This window comes from Rhineura floridana, chromosome 6 (assembly GCF_030035675.1).
Source record: "Rhineura floridana isolate rRhiFlo1 chromosome 6, rRhiFlo1.hap2, whole genome shotgun sequence".
NCBI classification, from domain to species: domain Eukaryota; kingdom Metazoa; phylum Chordata; class Lepidosauria; order Squamata; family Rhineuridae; genus Rhineura; species Rhineura floridana.
In genome coordinates, this window is record NC_084485.1 from 114,984,824 (window position 1) to 115,004,340 (window position 19,517).

The 19,517-nt window shown below is 41.9% G+C and overlaps 1 protein-coding gene across 3 annotated transcripts in view; it reads right to left on the reverse strand.

The window, feature by feature from the left end:
• Positions 1–1,410: 1,410 nt before the first annotated feature.
• Positions 1,411–19,517, reverse strand: part of LPAR3 (lysophosphatidic acid receptor 3) — a 50,287-nt gene continuing 32,180 nt past the window's right edge. For all 3 annotated transcript variants that reach the window (XM_061633509.1, XM_061633510.1, XM_061633511.1), the window contains exons 2-3: positions 17,262–18,018; positions 1,411–6,263 (exon numbers count right to left, since the gene is read on the reverse strand). In XM_061633509.1, the coding sequence (XP_061489493.1) occupies positions 5,935–6,263; positions 17,262–17,997 (1,065 nt within the window). In that variant the 5' untranslated portion in view covers positions 17,998–18,018 and the 3' untranslated portion in view covers positions 1,411–5,934. The remainder of the gene's footprint in view (positions 6,264–17,261; positions 18,019–19,517) is intronic.

Sequence of the window (19,517 nt, forward strand, 5' to 3'; positions counted from 1 at the left end):
AGGGAAGAAAATAATCTTTACTTTGTATCTCTAGTGCTTGCAGACACTTTGCTCCAATGCTTTTTAGGTGGGTGTGTCAATAATTCCCCTCTCCACACCCACTATCTCCTCCTCCCTTCTTTCATTTCATTTTCTATAGGCTGACAAGCAACTTCTGGCTGTTCTCTATTCTGCTGGCCTTTTTTATGTTGCTGCAAATGGTACTATTTTTCTTTTACCCCTAACTTGTGCACAAAAGCATAACACTGCTCAAAGATTTGTATTTCAGCTGTATTGTACCAGTGAAAATACAAATAATTGCACTTCCATGTGTTTTTTTAATGGAACCTACTGCAGCTGGTAGAACTGAGCATGCTCAGTTGCCAAGCAATCAGAGAGAGTGGAAATGTTATATTAGAGGGCATGGTCATTAGGAAACGGTGTGATTGATCCTTCTACTCAGTGTGAATAGAAAATACCGTGTTTGCAGCTGGCATTGAGCCGTTACTGTGGATGGTGCAAATAGAAAACGGGAGGTAAAAACAGCATCTTTAGTACGAAGACATGCTCCCGCGTGGATAAGCCCTTCCTCTCTGCAGGAACAAACTATTGTATTGCTTCCTGATGCATGTTGGCGGAAATGGCCTCTCTTAATTTCTCCAGTAGTTGTTGTTCCCATGGGGAATGGCAAAGGCTTTAGTTACTGATTTATCTCATTTCCTTAAAAAAAAAGAATAGAGTATTGGATACTGAAATGCCTCTAATGATATAAAGAGGCAGAATGGTACAAGGAGGTTACATTAACTGTAAAAAGAGAGAAGTAATGATAGTAGAACCAAAGAGTTCTGTGAGCAATTCTGGGGAACATCAGCAGAACACAGGATAGCAGTCATTTAGAAATCACTTTCTGTAAGAGTTGCAACAGTGTTAAGTAAAGCTTGTTTGTGCTTTCAGTCTAATATGGCATCAGTTTGCAATGCTTGCAGCAGTAAATATTTTAAGCATTCTTATTGCAGAAAATCAAATAGCACAGGAGTGATGTGTTTCGCTCTAGCAGACTTTGCCCAAAAGAATAAAATTGAATTAGTGTACACTTTTTCAGCTGTTCAATATTTTCCTTACAAACCTTTGTCATTAGACTTATGAATAAAAGGCTAAATACAGAGAGACACAATTACTAAATGCTTGGGAGCTCCACCAGCATCCTACTGCATCTCTTGCTTCAGCACTACAGTGCTAACACTGATATGGGAGACGTGTCCCTGGTCACCCTCAGGCTACTCAGATGAACTGCAGAATTCATGCTAGTCTTGTAACTGTCTGTCTGCCATGTGCCTGTGATACCAGAACACTAGTACGGCTTTGTGTCTGTACTGTGACTTGTCAGATATGCACTGGATGCACATGTACCCCTTTCCAATTTGTAGCATGGATATATATTTATTTTTATACAGCATCATCAGTGTACATGATGGGACCTTACAAAGTTACACAGGCAACATATATGAGTCCCTGCTCCTAAGGAGCTTACAACCTGAAATGGACAATGGAGAAACAACAGACAAAGGGGGTGGGAAGAAATAATGTAGACAAATGCTATTACATGCAAAAGTTCTGCTATAAGGTTGAAGAGGGTAAGTCAAAGGCCACTCAGAAAATGTTGGTTTCACTGAGGGTTTGAACAAACGGAGAGAAGCAACACCATGTTGGAAGGAGTTTTATGCATAGAAGTTAGCAAGAAAGAATGGGAGGAGTCATATAAGGAACAGGACACCATTGATAGCTTTAGAAATGAGGAGTTTGTGGGCTGGATACAGAAGGGGATAGGAAGCCAGTGAAGGGACCTGCCTGAGGAGGGATGTCATGCAGTCACAGTGATGGGAGAGGTGAATAATTCTGGCAGTAAAGGTTTGGACAGAGGCTTAGAAGGAAAGGTAAGAGGTGTGGTTAGGCATATTAAGTCAGAAGTGGCGATGGGACATTCAGATGGATATGACTGATAGGTGGGTGAAGAGACAGGACTGGACAGAGTAGGAACGGTCTGGGGTGAGACGGGGATACAGCTGGATATCATCAGCATATACTGTCCTGAAAGTCATGACATTTGATGAGGTCACCCAAGAAAGGAGTGTAGGAAGAGAATAAGGGGCTCTAAACACCTAAGAACCCACAAAGAAAGGGGAAAGACAGAAGAACTGTTCCTAGTGTAGGGGAGGGGAAGCTTTTCCAGCCTGAGGGCTGTATTCCCTTCTAGGCAACCTACTAGGGGTCACATGCCATTGGTAGGTAGGGCCAAAGGCAAAAGTGGATGAAGCAATTAATGTAAATTTCACCTTTATACAGCAGGCGGGTTTCTACACTCAAATACCCTTCTTTGTCCTCCATCCAGGCAAGCATGAGGCATTATCAGAGTTCAAGGACATATTCCCGCCAGACAAAAACATTCAAGCAAGAGGTGTGGCTAGAGAGGGGTTGTGGCCTGGAGAAAGTCCCAAGGGCCAGAGAGAGAGGCCTGGAGGGCCATATTTGGTCCCCAGGCTTCAGGTTTCCTACCCCTGCAATAGTGGAAACATTGAACAAAAACCTAATAGAAGAGCTAGCTAAGAACAAATTAAGAACAGTCATGGAAACCTCAGGCATGGATGAAGTCAAGCAGGAGAGAGCAATCGCTTGTGTCTAAGGCAGCACTGCAGAAAGGACAATTATGACAAAGTTGAGAAGAGACCTTTGGTAGAGCTCAGTGACAGAACCCTGCATGCAAAATGTCCCAGGGTATATTCCCCAAATCTCCAGGTAGATGCCTGAACCCTCAAGAGTTGCTGCTAGTCAGCATGGACCATACAGAGCTAGATGGACCAGTGTACTAGGATTTGGCAGTGAGAAAATCATCTGGGATCTTCTCAATTTCAAAGGAGCTCGAAGGGCAGAAGCCAGATTATATGGGGTCAACAACATGCTCCAGTAGTTTGGAGACAAAAGGGAGACATGAAATTGGCCAGTAGTTAAGAAGACAAGCCTACATCATGGAAAGCTTTTTTGAGAATAGGAGACATGTGATATTTCTAAAGAAGGCATTTGAAGAAGAAATACAGGTTGGTGATGTTATGGAAGGATAATAGTGAGAGATATGACAGTCACGGGGAATGGGTCCAAGAGGCACATGGAGGAGTTAGACAAGAGCAACAGTCTGACCATGTCATTGAGAGATATATACAGTTTTCAGTCTTAGTTCCACTAATACAAGCCAATGGCATACCTACTAAAATAGAAATAGGTTATCTTGCAAATAGGCATAATGAGATTTTCACATAGCATAATAGGCTGGGGATTTTTTACTTCTCAGGGTTAGCTAGGTGTGTGGAATTGTGCAATCTATATCGTGAACAATGCCCATAATTAATTCAAGATTTATCCTTCATCTGCTGGCTGGCCCCAGGAGATCAAACATCAAATTCTGGTTTTAATTCTTTATGCCATAATACCCCCATGCTGTGCTGCCTATCTGGCAGCAGTGACTGCAGAAATCCCTGAATACAGATAACCAGCTGCATTCCATGTACCTGCTTTCAAAATGATTGCGTAAAACTGCCCAAAGAAAAAAATCCTGGGCTTATGGCCTAGTTAGGCATGCCATTAAGTCAGATTTAAGCTGGCCTAGGCTTTTGTTTTTGTTTTCATGCAGAGAACATGCAGGAAGAGAAATTACACGTCTCTCTCTTTCTCTCATTTGACATACTGTTACTTTACAATCCTAGGCATAATTTAAAACATTCATGTATTTGAATAAATTAGCACATGCAAATAACAAGTGGTATTTCCCTTCTCCAAGGGAGGCAGCAAACCCTTGTCCTGTTTTCTGAAAGCATTTTGGGCAAAAGTCTCAGTATTGCTTCTAGAAAATTCCAGTTTCTGAAGATGGCCCCCAAAATAAAGAGGTACCCAAAGTCAGATACAAAGCATTTATTTACAACTCTGTATCATCATCCTAAGCATATCCCTGATTTCACACATAGTCCACAGGAGACAAAACCACTTTAAAAGTACAGTGTGAAAATTTATCTATGCACATTAATTAAGTGGTGGGTTTTTTTTTATCAAATAACCCTTTGAAATAAAAATATGTACAATCCCATGCCTTTGCAGAAGACTCTCCAGAGATCCCTCACTAAGGCTGCGGGCACATTAGTCGCTTCAAAAGCAGCAAGAATGGTTTTTCTAGCTGTTTTTTGAAGTGACTCTACTCTCGGCTGGACATATCTCTCTTTCCACTGCTGCCTTCAGGTCTTTCAGGACCACCCACAACAAAGTGTTGGGCCAGTCACTATCTTTGCCTGAGCCTGCAGCAGTGTTTCCATTGGCCACGCCTGGAGGGGCAACAGGTTGTTCTACCAACCACTTGTGAAATCTGTCTGAAGCTGAATTTTAAAAAATGCACTCAAGCTGATCCGACCGGGTTTTAGAGTAAAAAGCAGCACAGTTTGACTAGCGTTGTATGCCTCAGTTTTCAGAAAACAGAAGTGGAGACACACTGGAACTGGCACAACAATAAGTGTGTCTACCCCAACTTGAAAGGATTAAATCCATAAACCAGAAGTACACAGATATTGTTGCCTATATTTTTTGTCATACCAATCTTATTTTGACCACACAGTATTTTAAATTCATACATTTAAAAAGGCCAGCCTTTTAATAAACTCAAATGTAATAACCACTCTTCCAACACTCTTGTGCTAGCAACTCAAGCATGAGTTTATCATAGCTGTAAGACAAGATCAGAGGCTTAAAAATAGTACCATCAATCCCCATTGTCCCTCTTTCAGCTGAAGCAGCGGCAGATGATTTGGGGCTTTGTTTCTTTAAGAGTAAACAGTTCTATCCTTATTAACAAGCCACAGAAGTTGCATATGCAGAGAATAACATGCTGTTGGGATGCTGACTGTTGATGCATGCCACTAGTTTATTGTAGAAATTTATTGAACTCCCCCACCCCTTTGCAAGGGAAGGTAGGATACCTGCAAATGATAACACTGACTATGGGGTGGGGAAGCCAGATAAATATGAAGAGGACACATTTTGGTTCTGTAACCCTCAGTTATGTCAAGAAAAAACTTTGTAAAAATGTTTAATGGAGGAGCATAAACACTGCACCACCTAGGAGATTATACAGCTCAATCCTATATATGGTTACTCAGAAGCAAGCCCCACTGAGTTCTATTCTATTTATTTATCTTGCACTGTTCAATGGGATCTTAGGCTGCAATCCAAAGCAGTGCACACAATTTGCAAAATGGTACTCACTACCATGTAAACATGCATAGGGCCAGACTGGAACTTTGGTCTAGTTCTCACTGAGGTTGTAAACCTATGCTTGGGCTGTATCACTATAGGCTGCTGGGGTCAGGTGGGGTGACTCACATGACTGAATGATCCTCCACACAATTTTAAAAAAATCCTTCCATATACATTAAAATGCTATTAGTCACAAAGCTAGTCTAGAACCCTTCTCCCTGACATCTAGTTCTTTATGTGGAGATTTTTTTAAAAAATGAAGCAGCATTCAGCTGTGAGAACCACCCCACTCTAACAATTTGTAGTGACACATTCAGGACGCAGGATTTTACCTATGTACCGCTCAGTGATAACTGGGCCTCTGAGGAAGGAGGACTCCACAATGCTGCTTGTACAATTTTCAGGTTTTTTTAAAAAACACTGTAGAATAAGTCCACTCCTTCCATTCTTCTCCATCCCTTCCAGTACATTTTCCACTCATCCAGTAATTATTTACAAGGATGTCAGGTCTCCTTGGGATTTGGGGTGGGGGTGGGGGGGTTGGTACAGAGAATGTGTACTTCTGCTGTTACAGGGTTCAGTGATCTCAGCCGGTTCGTTCCACTCGCATCCGCCTCCCACCACAATCCATATCTTAAGAAGAGAAGGAGAAGAACAAAGAACAGCTCATGTGTTTTCTTTGCCACTGACAGTCCCTTGGATAATGCCATTTTCTAAGTAGTGGCTGGAGGACTCCATGCTCCTGTTGAGCACTGTGGAGGGGATCTGTGAAGACTGTTGCAGATTTCTCTCCTCAAAAGAGCAACAGATCATGCGCCTCATTGTACTTGACATCTCATCATCCTTGAACGAGTAAATGATTGGGTTTATGACAGAGTTCAGCAGGGCCAGGAGGAGGAACCACCTTTTCACATGCTGAACCTCGCAACGAGTGCAGTTCAAGCCATCGAGAAGCAGGACGACAAGACCAGGAGTCCAGCACACAACAAAGGCACCTGTCAAAAAGAGAAGGGGCAGGGATAGAAAATGTCTGTATATAGTTCATTTTAAAAAAATTGTCCTACCTGAAAGCTAGAAGCTTAGGACAAGACGAGAATTACGCCATTCACACAAAGCACAATTCAGCTCCATGGTACAGATGTGCATGGCTTTCTTATTATAAATGGCTTTTATTTATTGACTAAATTCATATCCCACCCTTCTTTCCAAAGGAGCCCAGGGCTTAAGCACTGCAGGTGACCAGGAATTCTATGCGAGTGACTATGAAATTTCATGCAGATGAGCGAGTGGGCTGGCTCCATCCGTCATCTGCACCCAGCATAGAAATGCAGCTCTCCATTCTTCTTCTGCCTGCCCCCAGCAGGCTTGTAACACTTTTTGCTGGCTAGTAACTTTTGGGTGGCTTTTTTTACAAGGCTGCTTCAATCATCCTTGGGATTGGCTCAGTGCGCATACTTTGCATCAATCCCTGGTATCTCCAGGTTAGGGCTGGAAAAATGAAAAAGAAAGAAATGGAAGTAGGAGAAGAGAATCAGGAAGGAATATTTCCCTATAACTTAGGGGATGCTTCCAGACAGGTGTCTATTGTGGGACTGGTGCTTCTTATGCATGCAAGTTTTTCACAACATTCACATGATGTTATTGGCATCAAGAAGCCACCCCTGTATCTCCCCTCTTATTTAATCTGGATTTACACTTTCCGTGGAAAATTCACTACATTAAAAAAAACCACAACACCTATAGCCAACAACCCATTTGTAATATTAGAATGACTTATTTGCATTATTAAGCCACCAATTGGAAGCACCTGAAATGGTGTACAGCCCAGCCAAGCAAGGAGAGAGCTGTCCTGGTAAAGACTACATGGCACAATTGTTACTTTGGTCAGAATCTATAAATCAAAGATGAACAAGATAGAAAAGCTAAGCCAGCATTGTATTCATTTTATTTCACAAATGTGCATCTTGTCTTCCAACCCTCCTGGGTTCCCAGAGCAGCTAAAAAAAATAAAAAAGACTAAAACGACAGAGTAAAAAAGCCAAATACATGAAACACTTATCAAACAGGCTAACTGTATCATTCTTCCATCTCCAATGCCAGCCTTGCCAGTTTGTCATTCTGTGCTTCTCAATGCAGAAAGAGAGAGATTGAAGCTAATGCACAAACCGGCATCTGCTTAGCTCAAGCCACAATTGCTGCCTAGTTTACAAAAATAGAAAAATTACAGCTCTGCAGAAAAGGCAGGCTGTAAAAGACACACAGAGGAAGTGCTGCCCATTTGTTAAATTTTATTTTCTAAGTCAAAAGCTTACATTTTGGGAAGACTTTTTTCCCTCTCGCCTAAAGTCTGCAAATTAATAAGTATTTCAGCAAGTATGCCAGTGGCAATAAGGAAGCACTCTTCTGGTGGTCTGGGTATCCCTTGATAAAAGCAGAACAAGTTTAAAAATAAGTGGTCCAAACATCCTCTTGAGTTAAATTTTCCAGTTTACAAAATACGTACAGACAGGACAATAAAAACTAGTCTGAACAGAACTTCGGGACAGGGACCAGACTTCATATCCCAGTTCTGTGGTTGCCTTGATGTACAGCTTTGAAGAATCTCTTTGGTTCCCTATCTGCAAAATGGAAATAATAAAGATCGCCCATGTGATCAAGACGAAACGCGTGTCCCACATGCTTTCATTCCCCACTGCATAAGCACAGAATTTAGGCCCAGTATCAGCATCTGGCATCTGTGGGGAGTTACTAGAACCCTGACCCTCTGGCAGGGTCCACTGCTAGTCATGCCTTGAGCTTCCCTTTAATTCCCCCCTTCCCGCCCCATGCTCCAAACAGTAAAAGATGTGTTGACTGGTCACCATTTAAATTCCCCATCTGTAGCAAGCAACACACTCCGTTGCAGGTATTGTGAGAAATGTAAATGGTGGTTAGACCCAGCTGTGTTCAGCATGCCTCTGCCGCCGCCACCAGACAAGCCTGCCATGGTCCACTGATGGACAAGGTGACCCACACCAAGAGGTCAATTTGCCGATGGATTCAGCAATCCTAGATTCAGTCCCGTTGCTATCTGGCACCAGTGCAACATCCTAGATCTTTTACCCTTGAGGGTTTATCTCAAGGATGGCGAGTCTTACACCCGGGACTTAAACACAACCCTCAGGACTCTCCTCAGACCCTCCACACTCCTAAGCCACAACCCTCACTAGCCCCGCTTTTAACCCTCCTTGAGTGTTTCTGCCTGGCTGGAATGTGTCCTTGAACGCTGAAAATGGTTGGATGGATGGAGGACAGAGAGGGGTGTGTGTGTAAAAACTAGCCTACTGTATAAAAGTAAATTTCGTTGCTCTGCCTGCTTTTGCTTCTAGTGCCACCCTGCAAGGCCACTACAAAATTGCCCCTGGTTAATCTGGATGAAAAATCCAGCAAGCCTCATCTTGGATTTTGCACTATACGTAGCCTAAGCTGGCAACCAAGCACCATCTTGCTGCAGCAGGGACAGCTTTGAGAATAGGGTCACTCATTCACTGTTTTTCTTTAATTACTGTCTGTGTGCTTCAGCCTGTTAAAAAACAGAAAAAGAAAGGTGGTGGTGGTGGGGAGGTTCCTTGAAAGGGCAGCCACTACTGTGGTGTGGAAGAGACTGGCCTTGCTAGATTTTGGAACTACATGAATGTTTGGGTGCTTTATGTAAGGGCAGCAACAGAACAAATGGGATAAATAAATAAATTCTAACTTAAAAATATCCCCACGGTGACAGAGATAGCGGCTTCATCAGTGATGTTACAGCCATGGACCAATAGGTGCCCATGAGAGCCATACATGATGCAAGTTGGAACCAATTACCTAGAGAGGTAGTGGGCTCTCCGACACTGGAGGCATTCAAGAGGCAGCTGGACAGCCATCTGTCGGGAATGCTTTGATTTGGATTCCTGCATTGAGCAGGGGGTTGTCCTTGATGGGCTTATAGGCCCCTTCCAACTCTACTATTCTATGATTCTATGAAGTTCAAGAGAACAAGCGCAAACAGATTTGTCCAGCCATACCACTCGTAGGCTCAGCTTCTCATTTTCCTCAGACCACAATCATTTGTCTTACGTTATTGTCTCAAAACAGAGAATTACTGTAAGGGTTTGGAAGAGAGTTAGGACAGAGCCAAAAGGTTCATCATGAGAAGACTTGGGATGCTGGTAATTAGGTAAGTAAAAACAGGTGAAGGCTGTTGACAAGGAAGATCAGTCATTCAGAAGGGTGAAGAGGCAACTGAGAGACATTGGTACCACCACATCAAAACCACAACAGAAGATGTATTCACAGGTCCAGTCAGCCATTTTACAACAGTGACTCAGGAACGTAAAAAGCTGCCCTATTACCATATCAGACTACTTGTGCCTCTAGTCCAGTATAGTCTACTCTGACTGGTAGCAGCACTCCAGGGCCTGAGACAGACAAGGGTCATTCCCATCACCTGCTACCTCCTCATTTTTACTGGACATACAGTAGGGCCCCACTCATACAGTGGGTTACGCTCCGGACCCCCGCTGTAAAGCGAAAACCACTGTAAAGTGGAACCCATTGACTAACATTGACCAAAATGGCGCCCAACGGCAAAAAAAACCGTAAAAGCAGAACAAGCGCTGTAAGAGCGGGGCCTTTCTGTAATTGACAACCACTGCATTAGCGGAATGCTGTAAAGTGAAGCGCTGTAAAGCGGGGCCCTACTGTACTGAGGACTTAACCTTGGACTTTTCACATGCAAAGCATGCGCTCTACCACTCAGCTGTCATCTCTGAAAGCTCCACATTTAAAAAAAATTGCCTGCATCCTCTTTGCCAATGAGTTCTCCAGACCCAATTATTTGTCCACCCAGGCATTCCACATTCTGGACAAGTACATGGACAAGTATATTTTAATCATTTTTCAAACAGCCACTCAATTCAGTTGTACGGTATCAAAATGTCAATTTAAGCTATACAGATTTGAGTTATACAAATATTTATGGAGACTTTGTTTATTTGTTTGTTTTAAGTAATGTTTCTGTTCAAATATAGGCACATTAGAGCTTGGAAAAGTTACTTTTTTGAACTACAACTCCCATCAGCCCCAGCCAGCACGGCCACTGGATTGGGCTGATGGGAGTTGTAGTTCAAAAAAGTAACTTTTCCAAGCTCTGATTAGGACAGACTGCCAAGCACACTTCAGCTTAGCAAAACAAAAATCGTGTGCTGACTATTCTTTCCTTTCAAAAGATGACTTTATATTTTTAGCCAGGATGCTTCTGCACAAGCTTCAAGAAGTGAAGCATCTAGAACATGAAAAACTGTCTTGTTGGATAAGACAAAAGCTCTGTCTAGCCCTGCATTCTGTTTCTAGGAGCAGACAACCAGAGATTTCTGGAAACTCACAGAATGAGAAGAGAATGAAGGTGTCAGCCACCACCACATAATTAATTCCCAGCATCTTATATTCAGAAGTATATTCCTTCTATACACTGCATTTCCATTTACCTGTAATGAGTAAATAGGCCTTTCCTCCAAGAATGTGCTTATCATCCCTCTATTTGTACTAGCCAAGGATGGTCACTGACTGTTATGTGGCCAAAATGCCACCACACACACAAGAGGGAGATATAGGCAGGCTTAGAAAAATGCCACAGTTTGAAAAAAAGGGGGGTATAGCTTAATGAGGTCTGAGCGTGCTCTGCAAAGTCACAGAATGCTGAGTGTCTGGGGGTATAGATGGAAAACCAGGGGAGGAAGGATGGAATGGAGTATATGGGAATAGGGTGTGGCTGTCTACATCTCTAAACATTCCACTCTACAATGTTTTGTTGCAAGTCACAGCTGTCAATAAATAAATCATTCTTGATGCTATCTAACTAGAAGTAATCACCACATCAGTAGTGAGTTCCATGAGCCAATAACACATTGTGTGAGGAAATGCTTTATTTTCTCACTTGTGAACTGACAGCAAATCAATTAGGTGGCCCTATTATAAGAGGAAGAAAATATTTTATTTTATAAACCTCTGTATCATGGTTTCATTGTTTTATTGCATGTTGTTTGCCACCCTGGACTCCTTTGGGAGGAAAGGGGGGACATAAATTTCCATACTACTCCTACTCCTACTCCTACTAACAATAATAATAATAATAATAACAACAACAACAATGTTACCTTTACCCTTAGTTATCTCGCCCCCAACTAAAATCTACAAATCCTTTTGACTTTACTCATTCCATATAGAATAGATGGTTTGTTTCTTACTAGATTAAAGTTATTTTGGCCAGTCTCTGCATGTATCTAGCACAATTTGACTGAACCACACACACTAGCTCTCTTTTAGGACCTTGTTGATGTAATAAAACCTTTATATTTTCTCCTTAAATTTTAAACCAAATCTAAGCTTTCAAAAATTACTTTTCTGTACACAACACAAAATTAAATTGCTCTGCAGACAACACATCCAGAGCTGGCCCTAGACCAAGAAGTGTCCCAACTGAAGAATGTCCTCAGTGCTCCTACCTTTGTTCAACTCTAATTTTATTGCAATTTTAGCCCAATGCATGACCTTAATGCATTATCTACACAAATGATGTCATACAAGATGAAAAATCTGCACACATGATATCATAGAATACAATCACAGAACCAGAGCTGGTTCACATAGCAATGAATGAAACTGAATTTACAGACTAAATTTACAAACTGAATACTGATTTATATTCTGCCTCTCTGGGTGGATAAGGGGGGAGCGCTTCAACCCAAAGCATCACTCTGATTTGCAAAGGTTTGTGCACATAGTGCTAAACCTTGGTATAGTGTTACATGCCAATTTACCTACTCTGTCACTGATTGATTATACAGCCATGAGAGTGGCTGTATACTATAGTCAGGAGGGATTTTTCGCGTTCTATTATTTCATACATATTATTAGCAACTTTAGGCTTTGTTTCAGAGGAGAAAGCTGGGTACAGCTATTAAATGAAATGAAGCATATGTAGTATGTGTTTCAGCTGCTGAGTGGATACTTGGATAGATAAGATTTGGCAGTGGGACGCCAGTCACTTCTGATGCCCCAAGTGATATCTGAGTCACTTTCTGGTAAATCTGAATCTGATCCCATCAAGGGCAACAAGTAGGGAACTATGAAACTGCTGCAAATTATAGCCTCGAGTGAACGTATGCGAGCTTAGTTGGGAGGGGGTGGGGTACACATGGTCAATGTCTGACCTTTGCCTGTTGAATGTAATGGTCTGAAGGGAGACTGTAATGGCATTCAATTGAATGCCCTTTGAAGCCTTCCCATGACTGAGAATACTGCTAACTTCAGTGGCTTTCCTTGGTTGGATCCATGCTGTATTCTTTGGGGGAACTGGAATGGAGGGGTCATAGGAAAAAAAGAAGCAAGAGAAAGAGAGAAAAGGTGGACCATAGGAAGCCCCCCCCCGCTCAGGGAAGCATCTATTCAATAGAGTCAGAGTGACACTGACATTATTCGTAAGTCAACAGAACCAGCAACCACTGCAAGAAATATCTGTCCAATGTTATCTATGCTTCTACCAACACTTGCCACCTTGGTTGGAAAAACCTCTGAGAAAATATCTAATTTTATCCAAAGATATAAAACAACATAACATTCCCATGGTAGAAATATTCAGAGTTTTAAAAATAATAAAATAATAACCAAATAGAATTTTTTTCTCCCTCTGTTGTCATGCTAGAACCCAATGAAGCTGAATGATGGGAAATTCAGGATAGACAAGAGATGAAGAACTTTTCCACACAGAGCACAGTTATTTTATGGAATTCACTACCACAAGGTGTAATGATGGTGACCACCAAATGGGATTAAAAAATTCATGGAGGTCACTACTGATGGCTATATACCACCAAATTAGAACCTCCAAATGGAGGTTACTACTGATGGCTATATACCACCTCCAAACTGGCATGCTTCTGAATGCCAGTTGCTGGAGAACAGTAGAGGGAGAGAGCCAGCTAGCCCCTGTGCATCTGGTTGGCTGCTCCAGAAAACAGGATGCTGCTGCAGCCATCCTTTGGGATTCTAGTTTTTGATCTTCCAGTGGAGCATAAAGAAGTAGGCAGATCAGCAAAAATGCAAAACCATTTCAGGACTCTTTTCTGGGAAAGGGAAATATGGAATGAATTCTTGCACAAGCCAAGCAGAAACATCTTCAGTGGCTGACAACTGGAAAACAAAAGGAAGGAAGGCGTTGGGCATCAGAGCACTTGAAACAAATTGAAAGCATTGTGACTTTTCAGCCACTAAAGTATGTCGATCCAGAGAGTGGAAACAGTCATTTAAAGAAACTCAGCAAGATTCCAATCTCCAAACATAATAGAAGGAATCAGAAACATCTGAACAGTAATTGGGATGACGTCTGACCTGAGTGAAAATACTGCTCTCCTGAGTAAATTAACAGGTTATAGCTTATTGCTAAATTAAGCCCTTATCTGGCTCTGCCAAAATTTATTGAAAACGTTGCCATTAATATCAGTTTGAGCTGGATGAAGTCATGACAATGCATTATTTTACAAGAAGTTTGCACCAGCAGGCTCTCCTTTTCCCACCCAAAGAGAGCAAAACACACTTTAATCAGTGAAAATATGTGCATTAGGGCCCTTCATCTAGGGGTATTTGCAGTTCTTCTTAGCAGTGCTTATTTGAGGAAGGCTTATTGGGTATTTATTTGACTTGCTTTTCTGCTCAGGTATTTTGAAAACTAAGTAATAAAAACCAATTGCCCTTACTTGAAGTCAAGTTTTCAGAATTAGGGTTGAAACCCCACTTGCCTGGCAAGACTCCTGTTCCTCTTAATGACTGCAGAAATTCAACAACTGAAGTTCTTTTTCTCACTTGTTCAATTTCTGTCTGCCACACAGCTGGTAACAAGTGTGAAAGTACTGATGGGGGATGGGGTGAGAAATATATAAAGTTCAGTTCAAAAGCTTACAGCAGGTTTTCAGGATAGCATCCTCTATATAGTTAAAAAGCAGTTCCCAAAATTCTGGCACACTGTAGCACAGGGGTAGCAGTCTAACAGCATCTGAAGGGCCCCATGCAGGCTATCCCTGCCTGGCATCTCTTTGAAATGGCATCTAAAGGCCTTGGAATATGCAGAGAGGAACTAGCTCAACTGAAGGAATCCCACTGAGTTCTGTGGGACAAAGTCAACAGGATGCAAACTAGGCCACAGCTAAGATATAGCAAAAGCTGACCTGAACTCCAGAAAGTAGAGTCACCAGTGGCAAGTTTAATCCTGATCCCAAAGAGTACTCCCATGCACTTCTTTGCATTCTCCCTTACAAGTGAATGGACACCATTCCCTCATATAGGAAAAAATAGTACAGCACTCAGGGAATTGAAGATATACTATCAGAAGTTGGGAGATGCGATGCATCTCTGTATATGCCCACAAATCACAAATCCCCTGAAATATACAGGCCCTTCTTTCACTTGTAACTGCTCCTCATGACAGACAATTCACTAGTGTACTAAAAGTAGTAGTTTAATGCCAGTAAACAGAAACTCCGAGTCATCATCTAATCCTGAAAACTAGCATAGAAAACTACATCCTCTAACCTAAATCCCTTCTCTCTTTAATATCAGAAGTGTGGCTGTTTGTAGCAGATTGTTCAGCAGTAGGAGAAAGGTACTCTTTACTGTGACTTCAACATTGTAGAAGAAAAAGTCTGGGGGCTAGCTAACAAAATCTTTGCTGGTACTGTGTTGGTTCTGGCATCCCATAGCTTGCCTTCCAGCATGCCCTAACAGGCAGGAAAAATAAGGAGAGGAAATGGAAACCACCTAGGGAAGAAAAGGGAGAGGTTTGGAGGGATTTTAACCTCCCATAACATACACAATGCTCTTGCTTTAGCTAACAGATCATGTTGCCTCCTAAGAATGGTAACAGTTGTGAACACAGGAACACACAGAGAAGGGTCATAGCTTGGTAGCAAAGTATCTGCTTTGCATATTAGCATACAAAATGTTCCAGGTTCAATCCCCGGCATCTCCAGGTAGGGCTGGAAATAACCCCTATCTGAAGCCTGGACCCAATGGTCTGACACTGTGTAACACAGTTTCATATTTTCCTCTACTGTGAGCTATAGGTTTGCATCTACTAAAGTCAGTTACAGGTGGACTATATGTTAGGATCAGTGTTAACAACAAATGTGTCTCAAAATTGAGCAGCTGTTTTCTAGACACCTATGTCTACTTTGAATTCACTGTGCCAGCCACATAATATTTATTTAGATCCAATATTTGGGTCCCCCCACACACATACTTTTTGTTACTGTTGCAAGAAAACAAGGCCTGCCAAAGGAAGACCTAAGAAACAGCGTCCTTGGGCATAGCATTAAATAGATAAGCATACTAAGCATTCAGACTAGTCCTGGGAAAACAGAGGCATCCTCCATACTACTGCTGTCTTAGAATGTTATAATATGGACAGACAGAGTCTCCCCAAGACAGAGCAATGCTTTCTTTTATTATCTCCTGGTTAAGGAGATGGCACTGAATTGTTATAAAAGAAGCTATTCAGTGTCTGATGGGCAATAGCAAACTGTACAAACAGCCACTAAAAGATGCTCAGGGTTACCTTATCTCACTTAGCATTTCTGAACATCTACTCAACAGCTTTGTGTCCAAGACTCACTATTCTTTTTTTTTAAAAGGCTGCTTTTATATCTGGGAAAGAGGATGAGACCTTTCTCTTATTGGCATGAAGTGCTTGAATTATGGTAGGAGGCACCTAATGAAATCCCCAAGCCCCATCCCCTGACTCCTCCCTTCCCCATTTTATTTGAATCATACCCACCACATAGCCTTCTAAAAGCAATAGCTAAGGAGAGCAGCCCCAAAAGGTAAAAAGTTCAATGCTTTTTGTAAATTGAACCCATCCCAATATTTTAACCAGTCTTGCAGCAAACAAAAGTTGCTAGTCTATAGGGTTTTTAAAAAAATCACTCCCCTAGCCCATACACATCTTCATTTGTCATTAATGGCTTACTAATAGCCTGATGCACAGAATGAGCAAACTTCTCTCTCCCTCCCCTTCCACCAGTTTAACAAGACTTTCTCTTCTTAAAGGCAATTCTAACTCATCACAGATGACCTGCTATTTAGGTTACAGCCTGACTTTAACCTAATTTTTCCCATCTTGTGTTACTATCCAGGCACTAACATGCCTCATCTAATGAACTTCTGCCTCCCTCTTGCGACTTTTTGCTATTTGGTGCATTCTCTCTCTGCAAAGCTCTTAGTGCCGATAATGCAATCAGGCATTTGGGGGCTACATCCACCTTCCGCTGCTATTCCTGGTTCCCATGTGCAAAGTCAGTGCATCCACCACCTGTGCATGACTACCACTACCTACAGTAGTCCACAGAGCACACTAGCAGGGTTAGGTGATAAGAAGGGAGCCTATAGGCAGGACAACCTATCAGCATAAATATCAGATTCCAAGATGTTGCACTTGAGGAGAGGGCTTTTTACACGCCCCCACAATTCCAATTGTTCACCAAAGCACTATGCTGGGGATGCAAGAAGCTCGCAGGTGGATATGCCCCCAGTCTGCAGTTTGAATGGCTTTGATTAGCCACTTCATAAATTAAAGCTGGTTATTGCTCACACACAAACTTATGGGTGGCTGTCCAAGGCCGAGCGTGAGGTCAATGGCTGCCTAGCCCTGCGACAGCATCACAAGCGCAGATGCAAGTGCAAGGATGAGACATGGAGTAATCACACATCAATGCAGCTGAAGACAGATGAGCATGGCAGACTGAGTTTCCATCCCATGATCCCAAAGCCTCCATCCCATTTTGAGGGCTGAGTGGACCCTAATCACCAGAAGAGTAGCATAACAAATAGAAATGGGACCATAGCAGGTTAAACCAAGAGATACCATCCTTCTCACACTGGATGATAATGATACAACACAAGCACAACCGTCCACATCCTCTTACCTAAGACCGCCATGACTGTCTTCATAAGCTTCATCGGAGTCTTCTTGCGGCTGATGGATCCACTAGTGTGTGGAGATAAAATATTTGTTTTCCTCTGGACATACATGTAGATTCTTATGTACACCACCACCATGATGGAAAAAACCACCAGGTTGGAGACTGTCCAAAATATCAAGTAACTCCTGCTATAAATAGGAGCCAGGGAAGAGCAGGTTGAAATGTCACAGAGACAGTTCCAGCCCAATGTGGGCACTAAACCCATGAAAATAGCTATAGCCCAGATCAACAAAATGAAAAAAGTGACCCTCTTCTTTGTAAGGTTGCTGTGAACCCTCATCCGCACAATGGACAAGTGCCGCTCAACGGCAATGACTAGCAAGTTGGCCAAAGAAGCCGTCAAGCTAGTGTCCAGAAGTCCCTGGCGCAAAAACCACCTATTAACAGTTAATGTTTTTGACACTGGGCCAGTATTGAACATCAAGAATACATAAGCAATGCCAGCAAAAAAATCTGCAGCTGCTAGATTGGCTAGCAAATAGTAGAAAGGGAAGTGAAACCTCTTGTTTTTGACCACAGCGGCTATGACCAGTGAATTGGAAAGGAAAATAAAGAGGCAAAAGAAGGCCCCAAAGCAGAAAACAATGACAAGAGTTGTCCCCGACCACTCATCTGCTGTGGCTGTATTACTCCTGTTATAAAAGAAGTCCATGCGTTTATCATGGTGGCATTCATTCATCCTGGATTATAGTAGTGCATCCTAGGAGAGAGAGAGAGAGAAAGGGAAAAAAGATGAAAATGGGGGTCAGAAGTGGTGTTATTTTGGAATTGCCATGGAAAGGAAGCTTTCCCAAGCAATTTTTACCTTCAAAAGTCAAATTATGCAACTACAGAGGTTATGTGAAGCATGCATGCTAACTCAATTGATGCACATGTAGTTTACTCCAGTTTCAGAACTGTGGTGTTTTTAAGGTAGAGGCCTATGCTGAAATACCCACAGTTTAAATTTCCTACAGAGCACAGGCAAACCGTGCGTCAAACTCCAGATGCAATCATATTCAGCTCTCTTCTAAATGAATCAGATGCTTTGTCGTTTTATTGTAAACCACTTTGAGTGCCTGCTAATATAGAAAAGGAGAGACATAAATAAATGAATAAATAAATAAATAAATGCTCTTTCTAGATGGCTTATTTATTTAATCAAGGGGCCAGCATGTCCCATGCATGGATTTAATTACATGAAATTTCATAAATTTATTAAATTTCTACCCAACCCTTCCTGCCAAAGGAGCCCAGGGTAGCAAACAACAAGGCAGCAAACCAATAAGGACAATAAATTTTAAAAAACTGAAAACATGAAGAACATCTAAAAATGTCTGAAAACAATCATAAGAAATGACTTCTGTGTTGGAGGAGAAGTCCGTTTGCTGCTCTGCCTCAAATGTCTTGGACTGGCCCTGTTGGGGTCAAACTATCACACAGGTTGATTTGGAGTGGTGAGCAACAGACACTTGAGCCCCCCCTAAGGAGCCCTGCCTCATTTTTTAAGAACTCCCAAGCCTCACAAAATGGAGCCCAGCTAACCTTACCATGGCCTCGTTGATTATCAGCTTGTGGTAACAAGGAGGCAGTTTTTTTCACTGGTGGCACTAGTGTTTATTTATTTATTTTATTATCATTATTTTTACCCCGCCCTTTTTCCAAAACTGGAACTCACGGCGGCTTCCAGATAAAAGCACACATATAATTAAAAACATACAAATGTCTAGATTAAAATCAAATTAAACAATTTACAGTATTAAAACCATTCATACATACAGTTAAAATAATTCAAACTCAGTTTAAAATAATACAATTAGACAATAGCAATGCAGCACCCTTCAAGACCTGTCCTTAGCAGCTTTCAATTCCAAAGGCCTGTTGAAATAAAAAAGTCTTTGCTTGCCGATGGAAGGACTGCAAGGAGGGGCCCATTCTTGCTTCCCTAGGAAGGGAGTTCCAAAGTCTCGGGGCAGCCACCGAAAAGGCCCTATCTCGCATCCCCACTAGTCATCATCATCATCATCATCATCATCATCATTTTATTTGTATGCCGCCTTTCCACATAAAATTGTGCTCAAGGCGGCTTACAACAAGGTGAACAAAAATACATGTCAAAAACAATTGCAAAAACAATTTCCTAATAACAAAAAATAATAAAACAGTGACATAACAAATATTTATTTATTTATTTATTTTATTTTATTACATTTCTAGACC